Here is a 20,391-nt window from a genome sequence, read left to right as displayed (position 1 = left end):
TCGCCAGCACCACATCTGAATAAGTATCATGGCTACCGAAGCATCACACAATACTCCAACGCCACGGACTGACTCTGTTCCTGTGACTCCTGCTTCCGTATACCAGGGGCTGTTCACGTACCCTTTCGACACAGACCAAGAATACCAGGCCGGGCTCGCGACCATCCTAGGGCACCCGGAGACTCCAGTAACCTCGGATGAGCTGATAGACAAGAAAGAACTCGTGCTTCAAGCACGGTGTTTCTATTTCTCAAGGTAGAAGAAATTCCTACATCGTTTCGTCAGCTTTGAACGCGTGCTGAGAGCTTGTTGGACAGGAAGTTTGCTCTCCCGCCTATAGATCCTGTTGCATATTCGTCATGGCTTCTCTCTCGGTCTCAAGCCGACCCTAGCCCTAGCCGAGATCCCCAATCGCAGATTCCTGTGGCACAGCATATCTCTTCAGCGGAAGAGTCTGTCCCATCCGCAGTCTCTCAACTCAATCCTGCATCATCGAGTGAACCGGAACCACCGTACCCTACTTCCTTCGCGCACATAGTCGATCTGATAACGCGCAACATGCCGATTCCTGGCATCGAAGAAATACCCAATACTGTACTCGAGCCTGGCTCTAGTAAGATTGACAAGAATCCACGACGCAGGAAGCCGTGGGAGACCGACGCCGACCCTGATCGAACATCGAACGCTTCAGCATCACCCCAAACAGAACCTCTCCCGCCAGCCGTAGTGGAGATGGGGGAAAATGGCGATGTCGTTGATCTGAATGGCCACAGAGAGACGGGCCAAGGTGTGGTGAACATTCTAAAGCCCAATGCCGTACCGGACAGTGGTCTTCTGAGTAAGGATTGAGTTGGACATTATTGGCCATGTCAACCCAGACATGAGCGTTAATTGTGGCAACTCGACGGTCGCGTCGTATTCTTCCGGTACGACCATCTGTCGACATTTTACTCCGCATCGAATGCCGTCTATGAAAGACCACAAACTCTTCCTAGCGCAGAGAAATACATGAGCAAGAGAAGGTCATACGCAGTCGATCGACGCTGGCACCGGTGCGGACCGCTCCCTAGCGATCAATGCATCTTGAGGCACATTCATATGTCTCCCAAGTTTGGCTAAAGCATGTATGGGGCCCAGAACCCCTTTTGATCGCTATCAGCAGGGATGTTCTGAGTATGCAAGGGTAGAAATTCGCTCAGCTATCATGGTCCTTTATCTGCTACATTGCCCTGATCACCACGGTTCATGCTAGCTCTAAATACATGCTTTGAGTGTTCGTTTTGCTACCCAGCAAGACAATGGTAAAGACATGACTAGCTACAGTCGTTGGGTGCTTATGAAACATGGCTTGGCTAACTCTGCAATTTTGAGATATCCCCCTTCCACCCAACATGATACGCGCGAAGTCCAACTTTCAATGTTTCCGATTTCGATGTTGACTGGGTGCAAGAAGTTTGTTTGTGCAATGCGAAATTTGCTATTGATACTGGAAAGACAACATAAGATTCTCACGAGAATCGTCGAAAAAGGCGCGCATGCATCTGAGACGACAAGGCGGCGCGGCCTAGCCAATCATTGACTGGAGAGTTCTGCAGGGTTGTGATCCCCATGCTCTTCATTAAGGACGGTATTCCAAGCAGAGGGGGAGCCCTCAAGTATCGGACAGTCTGTAGAATACGTGCAGTTTGACATAAAATGACGAGTAAGTAGTAGATGGAAAACCTGGCTTGAAGTTTTTGACTGTGCCAGTTTCGATGCTAGAACGAAAAGTTCGTTCAGCGAAATCGTGGCCACTGGTTCCGTGGCTGGCCTGGGGCGCCAAACGGGTTGACAGAAGCACCTGGGCCTGGGCGAGTGACCGAGTTAGGGTTGCAGCACAGCATGGCAACGCGGGATCCAAACTTAGAACCTCGGAGCGACACCATATGCTTGCGAATATGGATGGCCACTTGTTCGCGCTGGTGATGGTGGGTGTTCATGAGGATCCACTGGATCAAGTAGTTGCCATATTGATCGCCAGCGATGTCAATGAGAGGAATGCGCGGACGATCAGGATGCGCAGTGGTGATGACCCCAAGATAACGATCCAAGAATTCTGAACCTCCAATCTTCAGGCATTTTTCTACGACCTTAGAAGCAAATTGGTCAATGCTGTAATTGTAGGAGTTCGCAAGGATGTGGTCAATGACACGCCGCTTGTCCGGCGGGGAGCCATGCTCGCACAAATGCTGGATGCACCAGTTGCCGAATTGTCCATGTGCAATCAGGTCAATGTTTGCTATGACTTCTTCAATAGCCGGGCGTTTTTCCTCTTCGATGCAATTTTCAAAGATATTTTGGACCACGAGACTGCCAGTTTCACCCAGAGCAACTTCATGCCACATGCCTCGAAGTGCTTTGTTGACCTCAAGCATGATCTGTGGTGGCTCACCGCTCCATCTGAGCTCAAACAACTTCTGCCAGACGTGGCAAGCATATCGATGAATCACAGTGTCAGGAATCCGGCGAAGGAGCTCGCGGACCATAGCGGCCTTGTGATCCTCTGGCACAGAATCAAAGGCCTTCTGGATGACATGACAGCCAAATGGATCCATGCTGAGAGCGATCACGTTGCCGTGAATTGCGTTCGCAATAGCAACCACCTGGTCGGGTGTGCCGTGTTCGAAGCATCGCTGAACAAGAAAGTTACCAAACCGATTGATCATCAATGGGTATGCTTGCGCCACGATAGACTCGACAATCTCGAACTTCTGCTCAGCAGTGCCGACTTTGAGCTTCTGCTGGAGGAAGATGCTTGCTTGTTGGTCATTGTTACAGACGATCTTGTCAACAATGTACTTCCAGTCGCATGACACTGATTTATCGAGAAGACGACGATAGTTCATCGGCTCAAGAGGAGTAACGTAAGTTTGTCCATTTGCTCCAGTGACCTGGCAATCACTGTCAGCATCAATGTTTGGTGGCGGAAGACATGCTGTACACTTACTGGGGCTGTCCATGGATTACTAGCTCCTGGAATACCATTGACCGGAAATTCAGTCGAGGATGGGGTCATGGGAGTTGTAAGAGCGCGCGGGTAGCTGAACTGAGCGGGCACCCCAAGCGGACTGATTGGGGGAGGAGTCAGCGCTGATGCAGTGCCAGAGAGGTTGCCATATTGAGCTAGTGGGTCGACCAGTCCCGGGTTGATTCTCAGTTGTCCATTGTTGCGTCTGACAGCTAGAGAAGGGTTGAATTGCATCACATCATTACCTGGCCGCATATCGTAGCCAAAGGGAGCGGCAGGAGCTGGGAGGTTGCGAGGCGGAAAAGTTTCGACAGGAGATACTGTACCTCCATAGACACCAGTATAGGACTGACCAGATGCACGAGCGTCGCGGCCGTTGTTGTATCCTAGAACAGAAGCATTGACATTCAAGACGTCTGTCATGGAGCCGGAAGTATTGTTCCAGATGCCTCGGCCACGTCCAAAATTTGCGGTATTCAACAACTCAGCCTGGTCCTGGCGTTGTGCTTCCTGGGCAGCCCAAGACTCGTTGCGAGAAGTGAACGGCCGGGCAGAAGCATTAAAGGCACTCTGGAGATGGCCAATCGTCTGCTCGCTAATATCATTAGAAGCTCCGAAATCAACTTCAGAAGGAGGTCCCATAGCCTGATCCATGGTGTGCTTGAGAGTGCGTGTTTCAGCGAGCTCCTGTTCCTGGCGGGAAATGACTGATCTGGCTGCCTCAAGCTCTTGCTTGACACGCATCAAGTCCACCATGTCAACCTTGCCTGAACCCGAGAGCTGGGTAATAGGCTTCTGTGAGCCGGCGGCGTCGGTGTTAGGGGTGTATATAGTTGAACCGGAAGAATGATCACTGGTTTTGTTGCTTGCACCTTCTCCCTCGTTCTTCAGTTCCTTCTCTTGTCTCTTCAAAGTCTTGCTTTGGTCTTGTAAGTTGTTGACGAGTTTATCAAGCATTTCATAGTCAGATTTTTGAGGCTTGTTGTCCGCGGCAGGAGGGCTGACTTTGCGGGCATCATTGAGTTTGAGACGTGAAAGAATATCTTCCATGGTGCTCATAGACTTCGCTTCCGTGCCTTCGGAAGCAGCCTAGAGATGAAAAGAGTGATTAGCAATTCGGAGGCGCAGGTGAGTAAGGTGAGTGAACGGCGAGGATCCACGACGGTAAGACTTGCCTTATCCTTGGATTTCGGCTGCTGGATGTTGTTGACCTTCTCTGACTGCAAGACAGTGAAAGGCGTGCGGTTCCCTGACGCGGAACGCGTCGCGGTTGTGGCCTGAAGGCAAGTCAGCGGAGCAAAGACAATCAGCACGAAGTGAAGATTTACAGTGAGCGGGTTCAGGCTTGCACGAGAGACTTTATCACCGTCGTCTCTCACTTTGACAGTGGGAGTTGACTTCCGGCTCATTGTTGGCGACCCCGTTGACATCAAAGATGCCATCAATAGGACAATGACGGAGCACTAGAATACAAAAGTGATATCGATGTTGAGAGGGCGGTAAGGGGGGCGGCAAGAGTGGCAGGATGATTGACAGGGCGACAATGGAGACAAAGGTATCAGCAAATGCAAAGATCCGCCGAGATGGGCAGCGTAGGTGTGAGAGAATGTAAGTCGATGGCGGACGGTAGAAGAAAGGGCCGGGAAGCAATCAGCATATAGTGAGAGAATGAGAGTTGTAGACAAGGGCACCTTCTTCTTCATTCATGTAGAGATCCGGTGGAAGTGGCGCTGGGTAGCGTAGAGCAGTCGCCAGGCACCTCCCTTGCCCTTGCACTTACAAGCATTGTTGCCTCATATCTGCATCAACGATTGGGACGTGATCTGTTGTTGTCACCTGTGATTCCAGACTCATAATCCGCATGGTGAATCGGCCCTCCTGAAGCGGAGCATGTAACTTCACTCGGCGTCCCTCCTAGAGCTCGCATTGCCGATCTATGGCAAATATGAAGCAGACGATATTCTCCAATCACGGTCGAAGAATCCCATCGCTATAGCACCCCGAGCGCCTTTCCATCTGGCGTCGTTGTCCAAGATCACGAAGTCAGGTTGTCCAGCTCCGGTCAGCGTTGGAACCAGCCTCATCGCTTGTCTCAGACCGTCTTCGTCATGCCCCCAAACCACCAATTCCAGTCGCTCCTGGGAAAGAGGGCGCAACCACACGCCGCCCATACCGGACCGAAAGGGGATCGAAATGGTGTTTGAAAAGCCTGTTGTCAGCAATAGCCCGTCATGTTGAAGTGAGATAGGAAACGAAGACAGGTCACAGCGAGGAAGGCTCGTTCCAAGCCCAATGGTGATGAGGTTACCCCTTCTCGACAGCGCCTCCGCGTACTCTTCGAGAGTGACTATATTCGAGTCTGCGCCAAAGTACTGGAGGAAATTCCTACTTGCCTGAACTGCGAGGGCAAAGGTTTTTGCAGAGCACGAGACGATCTCAAAGGCGCCACGGCTGCGAAGTATCGAGTCCAGTGCACCTCTTTGGCGACCGTACCGCTGGTCCAACTGCCTCCAGTCCAGGGCAACTTCCCAACCCCAGAGCTTGTTTTCTGTTTGGACGAGGGACCTCGATCTCATTTTCCTTGTAAGTCGAAAGGCATGGGTCATGCCATCAAGCAAAACTTCATCTGGCGAATTAGGGATCTGGACACTAGGATCAAAGTGCAGACGATGTATGTTCTGCGTCCTCAGATGCCAACGAATGACCGACTCAGTCTGGGCAATAGAGACTCTGATATGGCCCATTCTGTCGGGCGAGGACAATTGATCGACAACGATACCGTATTTGGAGCCCATATCATGAGAATTTGGGACCACGAAAGCAAACTCATCGGGCGCCTTGGACATGACATCGGAACCATTCAAGTGGGCCAAGTAAAACTCAATCATGGGAGGGGTTGTCATGGTGCCATCGACCCAGTGACCTATTCCAAGCATCTCGGAGTATTTGGCTGCAATGCCTGCCTGACAAAGCAAAGTGTTCATCAATCGAGAGTGATAGACAGGGACATTGTCATCGGCAGAGCCATGCTGTTGGAAAATCGGGATCCCCGCTAAGTTCTCAGCCAGCAACTCATGACGGAAATTACTCCTTGCAGTATGGAGGATAGCAGCTTGGAGGGGATCTGCTTCGGCCCAATAGACATACGGGACGTAATTATCGATGGACAAGTATCCTGAAGCTGCCGCCGCCCCAAGAACGCGGTCAGGTTGATGCGTAGCAAAGTACCAGGTTCCTTGGCCGCCATTCGAATGACCTGTAACCAAGATCCTCGAAGTATATGGGTCTGGTCCCTGCCATTTAACAAGACTGACCCACTCTGTGATAGCGTCAACCGCTGTGAGCGCATCTGCGAACCCCCATGTATGCCAATCATCGCTGCTCCAGGATGTCATCCCAGTTGGAGTTAAGACCCATGCCGGCAGGTGAGGCGCATCCTCGAACATATGTCGTGCTAGATCTCCATCCGCATCGACTCCCGCACCATGGAGATTCAGGAGGATGGGTGCTTCTCTGTCTACCGTTCTTGGTGGTGGTCTCAGCGTTGCATAAGATACTGCACCACTTGGATGAAGGAACGTTAACTTTTGCAGAGACGAATGATTCGCATGCCTCAGTTGAGCCTCATACGCCACGCTGCGCGGGTTGGCGTCTGGAAATGCATAATTGAACACAAGTTTTATCGTCTTCGCTGGGTCTCTCAAGTTGTCGATTCGCATTCTCACTAAGCGTGATTGACCTGGAGCAACCGCCACGCTTCCTTCAAAGGCCACCGCAGCTTGTTCATCAGCGATTGCTCGGACACTCTTGACGCTGATCCAGGCAGCTGCTTGATTCCTGACGACCACACTCCCATAACGACCAGCGAACCGGCCTGCTATCACATCCGGTAGCACCAAACTGTCATGGACTATATCGATGTCAGCAGCCACGACTTCAGCCCGAAGCCTAGCATGTGCTGTTGGCGGTGAAGAACCGCCCATTGACCGTACATCGCGGACGAGACGCACATTCACAAGATTGAAGCCCGGCACAAGTTCGAACACGATAGGTGCGTGCCCAAATGAATAAAAGTCGCCTCCGAATATGTGTTGCTTGTTCAACCAGAGCTCTAGGATGCCTTCTGGATAGATGCTCACTCGGCGGCAACTTCCGCCATCATTCCAGATGCCACCCCTAACCCAGGCCTGGTATTGAAGTGCAGACCACCCGTAGATCTTCTGTGCAAAGTCCCAGTCGACTTCCGGAAAGTCGACTACCAGGTCAACAGTTGTTGTTGCCTCAGACACAACAGGGCGGAACGTGCGCGGGTTCCACCTAACAGTTGCGTTTTGAGCAAGGGGGGAACGATAGGCAACAGTGTCGTTGTCGTTGAGATCAAATATACCGCCAAACTGCTCTACTGGATCAGCACCCCATATTGCCTCTATGTACTGTCAGCAGATGGCGACGATATAGAGCCAAGTCTCAAGCACCAACCTCGGGTTCCGATCCTGAACGGCCCCAGGATACTCCATTTGTCTAAGAATGCTACGGAACTGTTGATGAGGATTGTATTGCTGTGAATGACTTCTTGAAGGGTAGCCTCGACGACATGAAATTCACACAGCAGGATTATGGTTAGTACTGTGTATAGGATCGCCTGCCCCATCGCTTTTTCATTGTGAGGATGACTACAATGATACTCCTAGTTGTATCCGTGATGGCTGACAATAATCAGGATCATTGTTTTTCCGATCCGAATAATTTGTTGTAACGCCGCCTTCTGGCTCTGGTCTAGCGTGATGGGTCCGGGCAATAGTGTGATGCAGGACCGGACGTGCTTCTGATATATGTAGCGCAGTCAAAAAGTGTAACAGTCTGTTGATTAGAGACAAACCTGATCGCAACCTCTTCAATTTTCCTTGAGCCGCATTTCCGCGATACCGCAGTCGTTGCATGAAAGGATGTCATTTTCACAGGCTCCGTAGAGCACCACGCTAGCAGATGCAGCAACACGACAAAGTGATCATTGTCTGTTCAACCACAGCATGACGACTACGATGACCGAAACTCCTGAGTTGCGACATGGCGCTCATCACCGCTCGCTATCCCCTCTCAAAGGAACTAGAGAATCGACCTCTCGAGAGAGATTTCCTTCATTTGACGATGCCCTACCAAAGTTCACATTCAACCCCGGTGCACCCGTGGTTGCTGAGAGTCCCCTGGAAGTAACAACAGGTCCTCTTTCGAACCCTGAGATCAAGTGGCCCACGAGGAGAGAGAGTCAGAGATTGCGCAATGGGAGATCCCCAGTGATACATGGTCATCGACCTAGGAGAAGCCTTAGTGACGCAATAAACAACTTTCGGGCACGACGAGGCAGTGTAAGCGAGAATGCGCAAGAATTGGCTGAAGCGCTGAGGGCACCGGTGTCCTACAAACTCATTGTACGTCGTTTGCACAGTACTGCGTTATACGGCTAATTTATGCGGCAGGCTCTTTGTATCGTCTGGTACATGACCTCAGCCCTTACAAACACATCATCCAAATCCATTCTAAATGCTTTCCCGAAGCCAGCGACCCTCACAATTGTTCAATTTGCCTCAGTCTCGTTCTGGTGTCTGGTATTGACCGGTCTGTCATCGACATTTCCCTCACTAAAGCGATCCGTACCTGCACTCAGGAATGGTCTGAGGAAGCCGTCTTGGGAAGTATTGGCGACAGCATTTCCACTGTCGATTTTCCAACTTCTAGGCCACCTGCTCAGCTCATACGCCACTTCTAAGATTCCGGTCTCACTCGTCCACACTATCAAGGGCCTGTCGCCGCTATTCACGGTCCTCGCATACCGGATTGTATTTCGAATTCGCTACAAACGAGCAACATACCTGTCACTTGTCCCACTCACCCTAGGTGTGATGATGGCATGTTCTACGGACTTTTCAAGCAATTTCTGGGGAATCAGTGCTGCATTGGTGGCAGCACTTGTTTTCGTGAGCCAAAACATCTTCTCAAAGAAACTTTTTACCGAGGCATCGCGTGCAGAAGCAGATGGACAGACTCACCTGCCGCGAAAGCTGGACAAGCTCAACCTGCTATGCTACTGTTCTGTCGGTGCCTTCCTACTTTCCGCCCCTGTCTGGATCTATACCGAAGGGTTCGAACTCATAGAAGAGTTGTGGAAGGATGGATTCATCGGCCTCTCGACCAAAAGAAATGCCTTGGATCATGGTGGGCTCATGTTGGAATTCATCTTCAACGGGGTCTCCCACTTTTTTCAGAATATCATGGCCTTTGTCTTGTTATCGATGCTGTCGCCAGTGTCCTATTCTGTGGCATCATTGATAAAACGGGTCTGGGTTATTGTGCTTGCTGTGGTCTGGTTCCGCAGCTCGACCACCTCGATGCAGGCCGTCGGCATTCTGCTCACATGTGTCGGGCTTTATCTCTACGATCGTACCAGCATGGAAGACGCTGCGGAAAGACGAACCAAGAGCGATCATTTCCGTCACAAAACAGCTTTGTTGCCTGTGACCGAAGTCAACACTCCTGGATTGCAGCTAAGCAACCCAATGGACCTGAATCATAGAAGTGAGATGTCTGATTCTCACCCTAAGAGGGATGATAGTCGAGGTCGAACACATGAATCGCCTTTCGCGTCTGGGTGGCTGCCTCCTGGAACCAAGCAAGAAAGCACCTGGGAAGCTGCAGAAAGAAATGCAAAGTCATAAAAGACATGTAACATCACAGATTGGTACCAGGAGTTGAGAGGACTTGACACATTTCACGACGAGGGTCCGGGGAATGTATGATTGATAGATAGACTGGTCATGTCATTGCTAAATGCAACTTGCATGCGCTACTCGAGAATAACTAACGAATACTGGCAAAAGCGATTTGTCGAATTTGTAGCGACCGTCGGTAAGGAACCGAAACATCATTGTAATCTTTGTTGTAGCAAAGAGTCCTAGTCAGCTCCAGCTACGGCGCATATTTTGATCTCGGATCACGTTGCAGAGGAGAAAGAGAAGGTGCATAGAAGCAGCCCTGGCTCCTACAATAAATCATGTCCGTGAATGAGTTTTGTACTGAAGAAAAGGAAAAGAAGGAGGATTCGGTCAGCACAAAAAAATGTAGAAATTGTACGGAGGCTGTGAAGACGCGCTAGTCCTCAAAGCGGAATGGCGCCAGTTTCCGGGAATCGCGGGCATGGCGCATGCTGAGTGAGTGGACGAAGCCCTGCCACTCCGGCGTCCATGTTCTCGACTGCGCTCGAAAGGGTCTTGTCAGCCTTCTTTATATCCTTTCAGACGCGTGCTTTCTTGTCTGCAAACAGCATCCGCCATCATGTCGCAAACAGATGTGGTCCAGACGGACTCGATACACGAGGAAGACCCTCACAATGAGCCTCCTAAGAAACAGAAGAGCCGACGCCCAGCCAGTATTACCGCCTGCTCTGCTCTACACTGAAGAATCGCTGACGAACGACTTTGATAGACACCGCTTTTAGACAGCAACGGCTGAAGGCATGGCAGTAAGTCGTGCTAGTAAACCACGCTCGGGACCGCGACTCTGACCTCCTTTTAGGCCGATTCTGACTCCCAAGACGGTGCTACCCATCTTCTTCGCAATCGGTGTTATCTTCGCTCCAATCGGTGGACTGTTGTTGTGGGCGAGTGCGAGCGTAAGTTTCAGAGACACCTGGACCAGACCAGGGAAGATGCTGATTTCCGCTCCAGGTCCAAGAGTTGGTGATTGACTATACCGACTGCAATACCACCGCAACCACATCATTTACCGCGATCCCCGAGAGCAAGGTCTCAACTTCGTTTAAATCGTCCAACTCGACCGCCAGACCCCTATGGAGAAGGACCCTGAACACTACCCATCCTCCTTACAGCGTCGAGTTACGAAACACGCCAGTTTGTACACTCCAGTTCTCGATTCCGAATGACATTGGTCCACCGGTCTACCTATACTACCGCTTGACCAACTTCTACCAAAACCACAGAAGATACGTCAAGTCGCTTGATACTGATCAGTTGAAGGGCGATTTCCTGAGCAACCACACGATTCATGATAGCTCGTGCAACCCTTTGAAATTGGATCACAATGGAAAAGCATACTACCCTTGTGGCCTGATTGCCAACTCGATATTCAATGACACCCTCAATTCTCCCGTTGCAGTCAGTACTTCCGGTGGACAGGAGAGCCAGCAATACCGCATGACGAACGAAGGCATCGCTTGGAGTTCGGATGCGTCACTATACAAGAGAACAAAGTATACCAACTTCGACGTATCGCCCCCGCCTAATTGGGCCGTGCGGTACCCGGATGGATACACAGATGAAAATCCAATCCCGGATCTATCCAAGTACGAAGAGTTCCAGGTTTGGATGAGAACCGCAGGATTGCCTACCTTCAGCAAGCTGGCGTTGCGCAACGACAACGAAACCATGACAGCAGGAACATATCAGATGGATATCTATGACTGTAAGTGCATTCATTCGCGGGTGAGGCACTGTTCTAACGCATTCAGTCTTCCCTGTCACCGTCTACTCTGGAAAGAAGAGCATTCTGCTATCGACTAGGTCAGTTGTTGGTGGAAAAAACAGCTTTTTGGGTATTGCCTATGTAGCGGTTGGTGGCCTTTGCATCGTGTTGGGAGTAGTCTTTACCATCGCACACTTGATCAAGCCAAGGTATGTCTTCCGTCGCCTTTCTTGTGTGGATTAGCGCTGATGTCACAGAAAACTCGGTGATCACACTTACTTGAGTTGGAACAACGACAGCCCATCAACCGGTGTGTCAACCGGCCGCGAAGTGCGACCTGGAGGTGCCTAGAGATATGATACAGTGTATGATTTCAACGATGATGTGTATTGTTTTTCTATCTTGTTGGGGGATGGCGCTGGCGTTGATTGGAATATAGGGATGCAAGGCACAAATTTCACCGACTTTCGGACAAAATCTTGCGAGCTGCAATTCCTTTCAGTTCGGTGACTTGCAAATATCGTCGTCGAGTATACTAGAGCAACATGACATTCCACATTCCTCGACTCCATCGCTTCGCCAACGTGAGGCGTGTCTGTGCTCGATGCATTGTTGAAGCTATTTCACAAGAATACTTACTCCAGCAACCCCCAAAAAGTTTTGTGAACCGGGAAGTCCTTTTCTGATCTTGTGGTTGTTGGCTGTGTTTGCTATGTTGTCCCGGCCATTGAATTGTTGTTGTTGTTGCTTGTTGTATCTAACCGCCTCCTCCCTGGGGTTGGCCGGTTCAGCCGTCGCAGGTATACCGCGATACAGGCCCATACACCGATCGTGTGGGACGTCTCACCCGTCGAGCGATCTGACATCTACACACCGCTGGCTGCAGGAGAGCGAACGACTGGGGAACGATCTCTGGAACTCGACGAGTGTACAAGAGCGACACGATAATTTTCTGGGGTCCGGGCCCAGATCAAGAGATCCTCCCGGCCATCACGGTGGTATAATTCACGATCACGATCACGATCGTCGTCAAGCTCCGAACCCACTGTACACCATCGACACGTACATTCACATCGTCGCGGACTCGTCGTCGTCGTCCTCCTCCTCCTCTTCAAACTACGTGAGCGACACCATGGTCCGCGACCAGTTCAAGTATCTGGCCGCCGCATACACCGACGCCGGCATCGGGTTTCGGCTCGCGGGCGTCGACCGCGTCACGAACGACACGTGGGCCCGCAACGGCGACGACGCGAACATGAAACGCGCGTTGCGCCGCGGCACCTACTCGGCGCTCAACGTCTACTACCAGAGTCTGCTGCAGGCCGACTCGAACACGCCCGGTCTGCCGGCCGGCAGCGTCTTGCTGGGCTTCTGCACGCTCCCCGTGGCCGGCGTGTACGCGGGCATGGATCCCGCGGCCTACGCGCTCGACGGGTGCAACATCCTCAGCGCCACGATGCCCGGCGGGAGTTACGCAGGGTACAATCTAGGCGGGACGACCGCTCACGAAGTAGGCCACTGGAACGGGCTCTTGCACACCTTCGCCGGGAATTCGTGCGCCGCCTCGGATTTCGGCGACTACGTTGCAGACACGCCCCAGGAGAGAACTAGTACGAGTGAGTATTGCTGTGTCCCCCCTTCTTTTTGATTTCGGACCTCGGATTTCAAACATCGGGTACCCAATAGGCAATAGGCGATGGACAACACCTGTGAAAAACCAGGGTTAACTACACATAAAAGGACGAAGCAGAAGCAGAAGTAGCAGAATAAGGAAGGAGAAGAAAGAAGAAGAAAGAAAAACAGGTCAACATTGACTAGCTGTTATCAGTATCGCCCTGGTTGTATTGCTTGCTTGTCCTTCCTCACTTTTTGGTATGCGTCGTCACTGACTGACTGACTGACTGACTGACTGACTGCGATGTGTGGATATGTGTAGACGGTTGTCCCTCGAGTGTCAAAGACAGTTGTCCGAATTCTGGCGTTCCAGCAGGATACAATGGGATCGGAGCCGAACCGTACGGTCCTCAGGGGTACAGTGGGCCGGATCCCATTCACAATTTCATGGATTATAGCAACGACGCGTGTTATACGGGATTCACGCCAGGTCAGGGGGCGAGAATGTTGAATATCTGGAGGATTTACAGGGAGGGGTTATGATTACACTGAAACCCCCCCAAAAAAGAAAAAGAAAAAGGCCTCAGGGTGGGTTCATCTTCATGTATACTGAGTACGGAATGCCGGAGAGGGAGGAGAAGAGAGAGAGAGAATTAAAATGGCTCCTCCTTCAAAGAGAGCAACATTTCCTTTACTTAGGAGGTATGTATGAAGAGAGCAAAATGGCAAGAATACCTTTGGTCCTTACTCGTGGCATGGTACCTACTTTTCAACGACCAAGATCCCAAAATGCGGCGCGTCAAGATATCCATCCCAAAACTCCAGGTCGACACCGTACTCGTTCCGACTCTCCTCTTCTGTCCGCGGCAGTTGCACGTCCACCCACTCCAAGGCTCCGAGTAGCCCCCCGTCCCTCGCCGCAACCTCGTACACGTCTCGTCCGAGGTGGAAGCTCTCAAACGAAAACTCCCGTGGCTTCACGTGCGCCGTGACTTTCGTGCGGTAGCCGGATCCCCCGGGCAATCTGCTCGCGTACGACACTGTGACGCCGTACTTCCCTCCCTGGTTGCGATCCGATTCCAGCAGAGGGTCGAACAGCTCGGCGAACGCGTCGAGATCGGGTGCCGGGTACGGCACTATGCCTACAAAGCGACCTCCTGGGTTGAGATGAGAGGACACGTTTGTGAACATCGCGACGAGGTCGGCCGGACACGAGGCGTAGTTGAGCAGCCATGCACCGAGGACGACGTCGAAGTGCTGCTGTGTGAGTTCCCGCGCCGGAGAGGAAGTTAAAGTAAGTGGACGCGTGCAATCGCCGACTTCGAAGGTCAGCCTTGACTTGTCAGGGCCGGAGTCGGAGCACTCCTCGGACTGGACAAGTGATCGAGCTGCTTCAATCATCGCCGGCGAAATGTCGACGCCGACTACCCGTGACGCACCCCACGTCAGGACGAGGCGGGAGTAGTACCCTGTCCCACACGCGAGGTCGAGAACGCTCACCCCGTCATTGTCGTCGGGACGTGTTGTCGGTCCACGTTTTTGCAACAGCGGCGTCATCACCGCGCGGAGGTTGGCTCGTTCGACCAGAGCCGCGGGCAGGGCTTTGAGGGATTCGTACGAGAGGCCGATCTCGTCGTATTGTGATGCCATGGAGTGTTGTCTTGTCTTACTTCTACCTTTTGCTGCTTCTGTGTGTGTGTGTGTGTGTGTGTCTCGTGTGCAGCAGATGCGACTTTCTAAAAGGCATGAATCTCCCTCACCCCGACGTGTATGGGAAATCTCAGCGGCCGGACCAGGCGGATGAAGTGTCTGTCTCAGAACGATTGTCCGAGGCGTGCGACTAGGACACTAGATAGCCTGATCAAATTGCGACATCTTCGCTGCACCATATGGGATTGCTGGTACAGTATAAAGTCAAAGTATGAAGCATGTGAAAGTAGAGAGTAGAGTGCTGTAGGCTCGAGAGGCAGCTTCACCGATCTGCCTGGGGTGGTCGTGTGAGACGTATCGTACACCAACTAAGTGCGATTGCATTTGAGGGGAAGTGTCGCCTATAGACCAATGAGGATCTATTGACATCGGGTCGTCTCGTAAAAGACCGTCGGTGGTGTAAAGTATGTGGTAATGAGTTTTTCATTCTCTGCATAAATGCAAGAAAGGTTCGTCGGTGGTGTCAGCTTCAGGAGCACGCCGTCGAGAGCATGATATCGAATCCAAAAGGAGACTAATAAGACACACACTTCGGAAAGACCGGGGCATATTGAAAATGACACATATCAGTTGCCCAGAGTAAAGCCCGGAAGATATGCCATTGTATAACCATAAACATCCCTTGACGGCGCCTCTAATCGTCTTCGTCAACCCTCGCCCTCTTTCTGTCTCTGCTACTCGGACCGGCTTCTTCCAATCCAAATCTCTTCTTGCCTTCACCAGCTTGCTTTCCAGAAGCAGCCCCAATGAAGCTGTCATTGCCAAAGGTATCATCTTTGTCCTTTTCGAATTGGACGGGACCGCTCTCTCGTTCAGCGGTATCGGCACCTTTGAATCCCTCCTTGGGTGCCCTGCCAAGATCGCCAAATCGGCTGGACTTTCGAATCTTGTCCATGGCCGCATCCGCATCTCCTTCTTCATCCTCGTCCTGGTTCACCGTCGGTCGATAGATTCTGTCTATAGCATCTGCAGCGGCAAACAGGGGCTTGTCATAAGCTTGGTCCTCGTTGAATCCAGAATCGAACCCGGACGTCTGGTTGAACAGTCGAGAATCATACATGGTCTCCTTGTTTTGTGTAGGCTTCGCCAACCCAAGCGCGACCTTTTCGGAAATGTCACGATTTTGTTCTCTGGCCATCATCTGGATGCGTTTCTCGGTTCCCATCCTGCTTTGCCGTAGTTGTCGTTCGTTTTCCTGTCTACGTTCTCGTCGGGCACGCTCTCGCTCCTTGGCCGCCTCCTCCTCGCTGTCAGACCTCGAATCATACGACGAACCAGAGTACGACCGTGGCCGCGATCTTCGTCTCGAATCCGAATCTCGCCTGCCACCACCGGCCGCCGCCTGTCTTTCTTCTCTGGCCTTTCGAGCCATTTCCCGCAGATGTTCTTCTTTGGCCAGTTTCTCTTTCTCCGCCAGCTTTTGCTGCATCTGTGCGCGGAGCTTGACCTCTTCACGGGCATGCCGGTCCGCCGTCATAAGTGCTTCGGCAAACTGTGCATGTTTATCACTTATAGTGACATCCTGCAGTCCTCGTCCATCAGCAGCCAATCGCTTGTCCAACGGGACGGTGTAGCCCTTGGGATTCTTCCAATTGCTGATCGGTGGAGGGATTTTCCAGGCTTCCTGGTCCTCTGCTGTCAATTTCCGTGGCGGCGAGTGCATCACTGGAGGGGGAGGACTAGGTGGTCCTCGAGGGATCTTCTTGTGTTTGAACTTTGGTGGTGCCATGGGATCCTCTTGCCGTCGGGCGATTTTCAAAACGTAGTCGTGCTTTTTGGAATTGTCGCCCATCTGATTTGAAGGCGTGTACCGAACATACGTAGCTTCTTCTCGATTGACGCCTTTGACGTTCTTCGGTTTTTGAGCCGCCACAGCCCCCGACACCAGTTTCTCCAGAGCGAGCCTTGTTTTCTCCGCTGTTGCCAGGACTTCTTCCTGGCTGGGCCTGTCAAGACTCAGGTCGCCCGCATCTGCCTGTTGCCGAAGCGGTATCAAATCCTTGAAACTCGAGTGTATGATTCGGCTATCACTGTGGCCACGTCTCGCGAGTGCGTCGTATTTGACCTTGCCTTCCGCGTCGACTTGGATTGCAAGAGCATTCGACGTTGATGACGTTCCCTTTCGTCCCATATCAAGAGGGTATTGTGCAACTGCAACTTCCGGGAACGCACCCCCATCTCCGAAATCCTCTGCCGAACGAGGTCGCCATCCTGATCGTTGGCCGTAAGGAGGAGGGCCAGAGCGCTGTAGGAAAAACGGATCAGTACGAAGTCGTCGCGGATGATCAGAAACACCAACCTTTAGAACAACCTGCGATTCATCGATTACTCCCGGCCCTACGATTCGAGGGCCCTTTGGCTGGGCATGCAGAGGAACCTCTTCGTGCTCGCCAGTGTATTTGGGTTTCGGTAGCGAGGCGAAAAGGCCGGTCGCCATGGCTGTGGTGGTGTGTTTGTACAAAGTGTTATTCAGGCCTTGAAAATAAAATTGTCCCCGCGCGACGTCCTGCGGTTGAAATCATTCAAATCTCAAAATTGTGGCACGGGGAAGTTTGTGCCGCCGTAGCGGATTGTAGTAGAAGGAGTACGGTGGATGATTAATGCTCCGAGGAACGCGCATTAGGGGGGAACAGTCTATAGACGCCGATCGAGTCGGCAATGAAACGGTCCAGCAGCCGAGATTTCGCTGTCGCTTTCTCAAGTTCAAAAACCCCCATCGTTTCTTCTTCCCTCGACGGCTCAAGGCTAGCCATATCGCCCTTCAAACCCTCTGGATACGTCAACCGTCGAACTCAGTGCCACCATGGGTCCCTCACGGCTCTCCAAAACCCTTCAAGGCTTAACTGTGACAGGCCTCGCATCCGTCGGCGCATTTTTCGTATGGACGAAACACTGCCACTTCACGCCAGCAGATCAATTCACCCCATCGACAGAACCACTGTTCCAGAGCACGTGGTATAAGAAGTTCAACCCATTCCAGAACCCTACGACACATGATGAATGTGTGCGACGGCTACCTCTTTTCAAAATCCGTCCAGACCTAGTCGAGGATGCCCACAAGGGAGGGTCTAAACTGGTCGAAGCCTTCAGTCAAGGAATCTGGGGCGGTCCAGGTATGTTGTTCCATTTTCCCACCCGTCTTTGAATCGAAGAGAACAAAAATTGGTCCGCGAACCCCATGGTTGTCGTTTTGCGTACCTGGGTATCACTTTTTGGATTTGGATTTTTTTTCTCTCATTTTATCAAGAGCAAAAAAAAGCATGCATGATGGAACCAGGCTGACCGACCATTGTTGCCCTTCAAACAAAACAGGATATACCATTCAAAGGCTATACTTGGACCGCAAATGGCGAAACAACACCACAACAGCCCACCAGCTGTGGGATCCACAAGAGCTGAAAGCTTCAACCTATGACAAGGGCACCGAGATAACAGACCATTTCGTCGTGCTAGACAAGACTCCTACGTCGATTCTCATCCGGTGTGGAGACTCCCCGTTGAATAACCCAGACACCAACAGACCGAGTGATGGATTATTTGAGATCAGCGCAACCACGGACTTTGATAATGGCTTTGCGGAGTTTAGGCTCAAGAGCATCTTCTACCAGGGCGATCCTGAGGTCAAGGACAAGACGAGTGACCCAATGCCCTCAACTATGGTCTATTTACACCAGCTTTACACGAAATTATGGATGGAGAGTGCCATTGGACACGTAAAACAATAATATCTCAAGTCCCAACACGTTAACCAAATGATCGTCACGCGAATTTTGCTCTGATTCAACGATTTCATGTTGACTGATCAATAATATGAGGCTCTCATTTCAAGTTCTCATTCTGCTTGGACCAAGCCACGTCTGAGCTCCATAACTGACTAGCAATTCCTGCGTACAATGATATCGACGGTGCTAACCAAGTTTCATCACCATGAGATCATCTTCTCCCGCTTGATGGCTGAAAGGCCCTTTCACCGTCGTGTTTCAGCACGTTGACTGCATATGACATCGTTCGTAATCGAGTACTCCCCAGTTCAATATTCCTGCCAGGGCCTCTGAGTCCGCTCAGCCGGAGTGACGAACGTAGTAATAGTAACCGCTGGTTCCATGGCGCTCCCAATGACCCGATGGGAAGTCACCCTTCAAGGTGTCGGCATACTCTCGCAATGTCCAACTTCCGTCCAACTCTTTGCACCAGAATTGTGGGCTCGAACCTGGTTTGTATGGAGCAAGCATGGTTGGCTGAGACTGTGTGGCAGCAAGATGGGCAGCTAGGATGGCGTTCTGGGCTTGTATCTCGGTGGCGGTGGCTCCAACAAAGAAGGCAGGCGCATTTGGCATTTGCTGAAGAGCTGCGTTGGCGGCAACGGCTGCAGCAGCTTGAGCTGATGCTGAGGTCTGCATCCAGGGTACAACGGTCGTGGTTGGGATTTGGTAAGGTGCTGTGTAATATGGTGAGTAGGCGAACGTACCACAGGCAGGGCTGGCAACAGGGGCAGTGGAAACTGGGTAACAGGTGTAAGGCCAACCAGATGTTGCAGTAGGAGGAGCAGTCCCATAGTAGAGTCCATTCGCGTAGTAGCCTGCGGGAGCAGATGAATTGCCCTGGTGCAAATTAGCCAGAGCAAGGAGAGGGAGCACGGGAATACCGACGGCAAAGTAGTACATGGCTGGCTGAGAAGCCTGGTTCGACTGATAGACGGGTGCTGGTGGGTGAATGCCCTGTTGGGTTCCGTCAGCAGCTGAGACATAGTAGAAAGTGCGCGGCCAGTCTGCAGGGTCTTCCCAGTGTCCAGCAGCGCTTGCACTGTTCAAGGCGGAAGGATTGAGGCCTTGGTAGCTGTAGTAGTTTGGCATTGTCTCGCAATGCTGTGGTCGATAGTGCTTGCAAAAGGTGTAGAGATGTTGGTCCTTAGGAATGCTGAGGGGTAGAGTGAGGAAAGAGTGAAAGGACAGATACAGGGTCGCACAAGACTCAAGGAAGGCAGGCAGCGTGTTCAGTCTTCACTCACGGTGCGACGGTCCTCGTAGAATTCGACGTTGTCGTCAAGGAAGATGTACTCTTGCTTGACAGGCTCGGCAGCGAGTTGCAAGTGTCGATTCCAAGGCCAGCCACCACAAGCGAAGCACATGATGGTCGTTGAGGTTGATCTGTCGGGTCTGAGTCAGGAATGATATCGGGCAGGATAAGATATGAGAGCGTGAAAAGGGACTCGGGCAGTTTTTGGAGCGAGTCGCGAGGCGTGGCAGAAATTTAAATACCAGGAAAGAGCGGACAGGTGAATTCGAGATCGAAACCCTCAATTCTCTGGAAGGCTGGACGGTTGAGGGCGACCGGTGAAGGAAAGTTCCTTTCGTTGTTCTTTCGCTCAATGGCTCGTGCTATTGTTACACCTCACTGCCGGAGACAATACGAAGTGGCAGTGGCAGTGGCAGTGGCAGATGAGGAATCGATGTGTAGCAATGTAAAGATCCAGATCTATACAGCTCATGCATGGCAGCATCAATGGCCGCTCCCTGGGCCACATGGCCTCGAGTCAGCGTCCTTTACCTGTCAACGACCCTGGGCGCACCTTTGGGACGGGTGGC

General features: G+C 51.8%; 10 protein-coding genes across 10 annotated transcripts; 5 read left to right on the top strand and 5 right to left on the bottom strand.

Annotated features, from left to right (window-relative positions):
* Positions 1-28: 28 nt before the first annotated feature.
* Positions 29-849, top strand: PV08_02587 (uncharacterized protein; the record flags this gene model as incomplete). The annotated part of the gene is made up of 2 exons (XM_016376945.1): positions 29-255; positions 318-849. The coding sequence occupies 2 exons, from the start codon at positions 29-31 to the stop codon at positions 847-849; spliced, it is 759 nt and encodes a 252-aa protein (XP_016238515.1).
* Positions 850-1,775: 926 nt separating this feature from the next.
* Positions 1,776-4,057, bottom strand: PV08_02586 (uncharacterized protein; the record flags this gene model as incomplete). Its single annotated transcript, XM_016376944.1, has 2 exons — positions 1,776-2,930; positions 2,987-4,057. 2 exons carry the CDS (start codon positions 4,055-4,057, stop codon positions 1,776-1,778), a joined length of 2,226 nt encoding a protein of 741 aa, XP_016238514.1.
* An 884-nt stretch (positions 4,058-4,941) lies between these two features.
* On the bottom strand, positions 4,942-7,658 carry PV08_02585 (uncharacterized protein; the record flags this gene model as incomplete). The annotated part of the gene is made up of 2 exons (XM_016376943.1): positions 4,942-7,433; positions 7,487-7,658. 2 exons carry the CDS (start codon positions 7,656-7,658, stop codon positions 4,942-4,944), a joined length of 2,664 nt encoding a protein of 887 aa, XP_016238513.1.
* A 379-nt stretch (positions 7,659-8,037) lies between these two features.
* PV08_02584 (uncharacterized protein) lies at positions 8,038-9,720 on the top strand (the record flags this gene model as incomplete). The annotated part of the gene is made up of 2 exons (XM_016376942.1): positions 8,038-8,436; positions 8,485-9,720. The coding sequence occupies 2 exons, from the start codon at positions 8,038-8,040 to the stop codon at positions 9,718-9,720; spliced, it is 1,635 nt and encodes a 544-aa protein (XP_016238512.1).
* Positions 9,721-10,336: 616 nt separating this feature from the next.
* On the top strand, positions 10,337-11,833 carry PV08_02583 (uncharacterized protein; the record flags this gene model as incomplete). The annotated part of the gene is made up of 6 exons (XM_016376941.1): positions 10,337-10,430; positions 10,487-10,523; positions 10,577-10,673; positions 10,729-11,482; positions 11,529-11,691; positions 11,740-11,833. 6 exons carry the CDS (start codon positions 10,337-10,339, stop codon positions 11,831-11,833), a joined length of 1,239 nt encoding a protein of 412 aa, XP_016238511.1.
* A 781-nt stretch (positions 11,834-12,614) lies between these two features.
* On the top strand, positions 12,615-13,130 carry PV08_02582 (uncharacterized protein; the record flags this gene model as incomplete). The annotated part of the gene is made up of 1 exon (XM_016376940.1): positions 12,615-13,130. One exon carries the CDS (start codon positions 12,615-12,617, stop codon positions 13,128-13,130), a length of 516 nt encoding a protein of 171 aa, XP_016238510.1.
* Positions 13,131-13,858: 728 nt separating this feature from the next.
* Positions 13,859-14,746, bottom strand: PV08_02581 (uncharacterized protein; the record flags this gene model as incomplete). The annotated part of the gene is made up of 1 exon (XM_016376939.1): positions 13,859-14,746. The coding sequence occupies one exon, from the start codon at positions 14,744-14,746 to the stop codon at positions 13,859-13,861; it is 888 nt and encodes a 295-aa protein (XP_016238509.1).
* Positions 14,747-15,440: 694 nt separating this feature from the next.
* PV08_02580 (pre-mRNA-processing protein 45) lies at positions 15,441-17,243 on the bottom strand (the record flags this gene model as incomplete). The annotated part of the gene is made up of 2 exons (XM_016376938.1): positions 15,441-17,051; positions 17,106-17,243. The coding sequence occupies 2 exons, from the start codon at positions 17,241-17,243 to the stop codon at positions 15,441-15,443; spliced, it is 1,749 nt and encodes a 582-aa protein (XP_016238508.1).
* Positions 17,244-17,609: 366 nt separating this feature from the next.
* Positions 17,610-18,531, top strand: PV08_02579 (uncharacterized protein; the record flags this gene model as incomplete). The annotated part of the gene is made up of 2 exons (XM_016376937.1): positions 17,610-17,919; positions 18,119-18,531. 2 exons carry the CDS (start codon positions 17,610-17,612, stop codon positions 18,529-18,531), a joined length of 723 nt encoding a protein of 240 aa, XP_016238507.1.
* Positions 18,532-18,867: 336 nt separating this feature from the next.
* PV08_02578 (uncharacterized protein) lies at positions 18,868-19,659 on the bottom strand (the record flags this gene model as incomplete). The annotated part of the gene is made up of 1 exon (XM_016376936.1): positions 18,868-19,659. The coding sequence occupies one exon, from the start codon at positions 19,657-19,659 to the stop codon at positions 18,868-18,870; it is 792 nt and encodes a 263-aa protein (XP_016238506.1).
* Positions 19,660-20,391: the final 732 nt, after the last annotated feature.

This window comes from Exophiala spinifera (genome assembly GCF_000836115.1).
Source record: "Exophiala spinifera strain CBS 89968 unplaced genomic scaffold supercont1.2, whole genome shotgun sequence".
NCBI classification, from domain to species: domain Eukaryota; kingdom Fungi; phylum Ascomycota; class Eurotiomycetes; order Chaetothyriales; family Herpotrichiellaceae; genus Exophiala; species Exophiala spinifera.
Note: the sequence above shows the minus strand (reverse complement) of the source record. Positions and strands in the feature narration are given on the sequence as shown.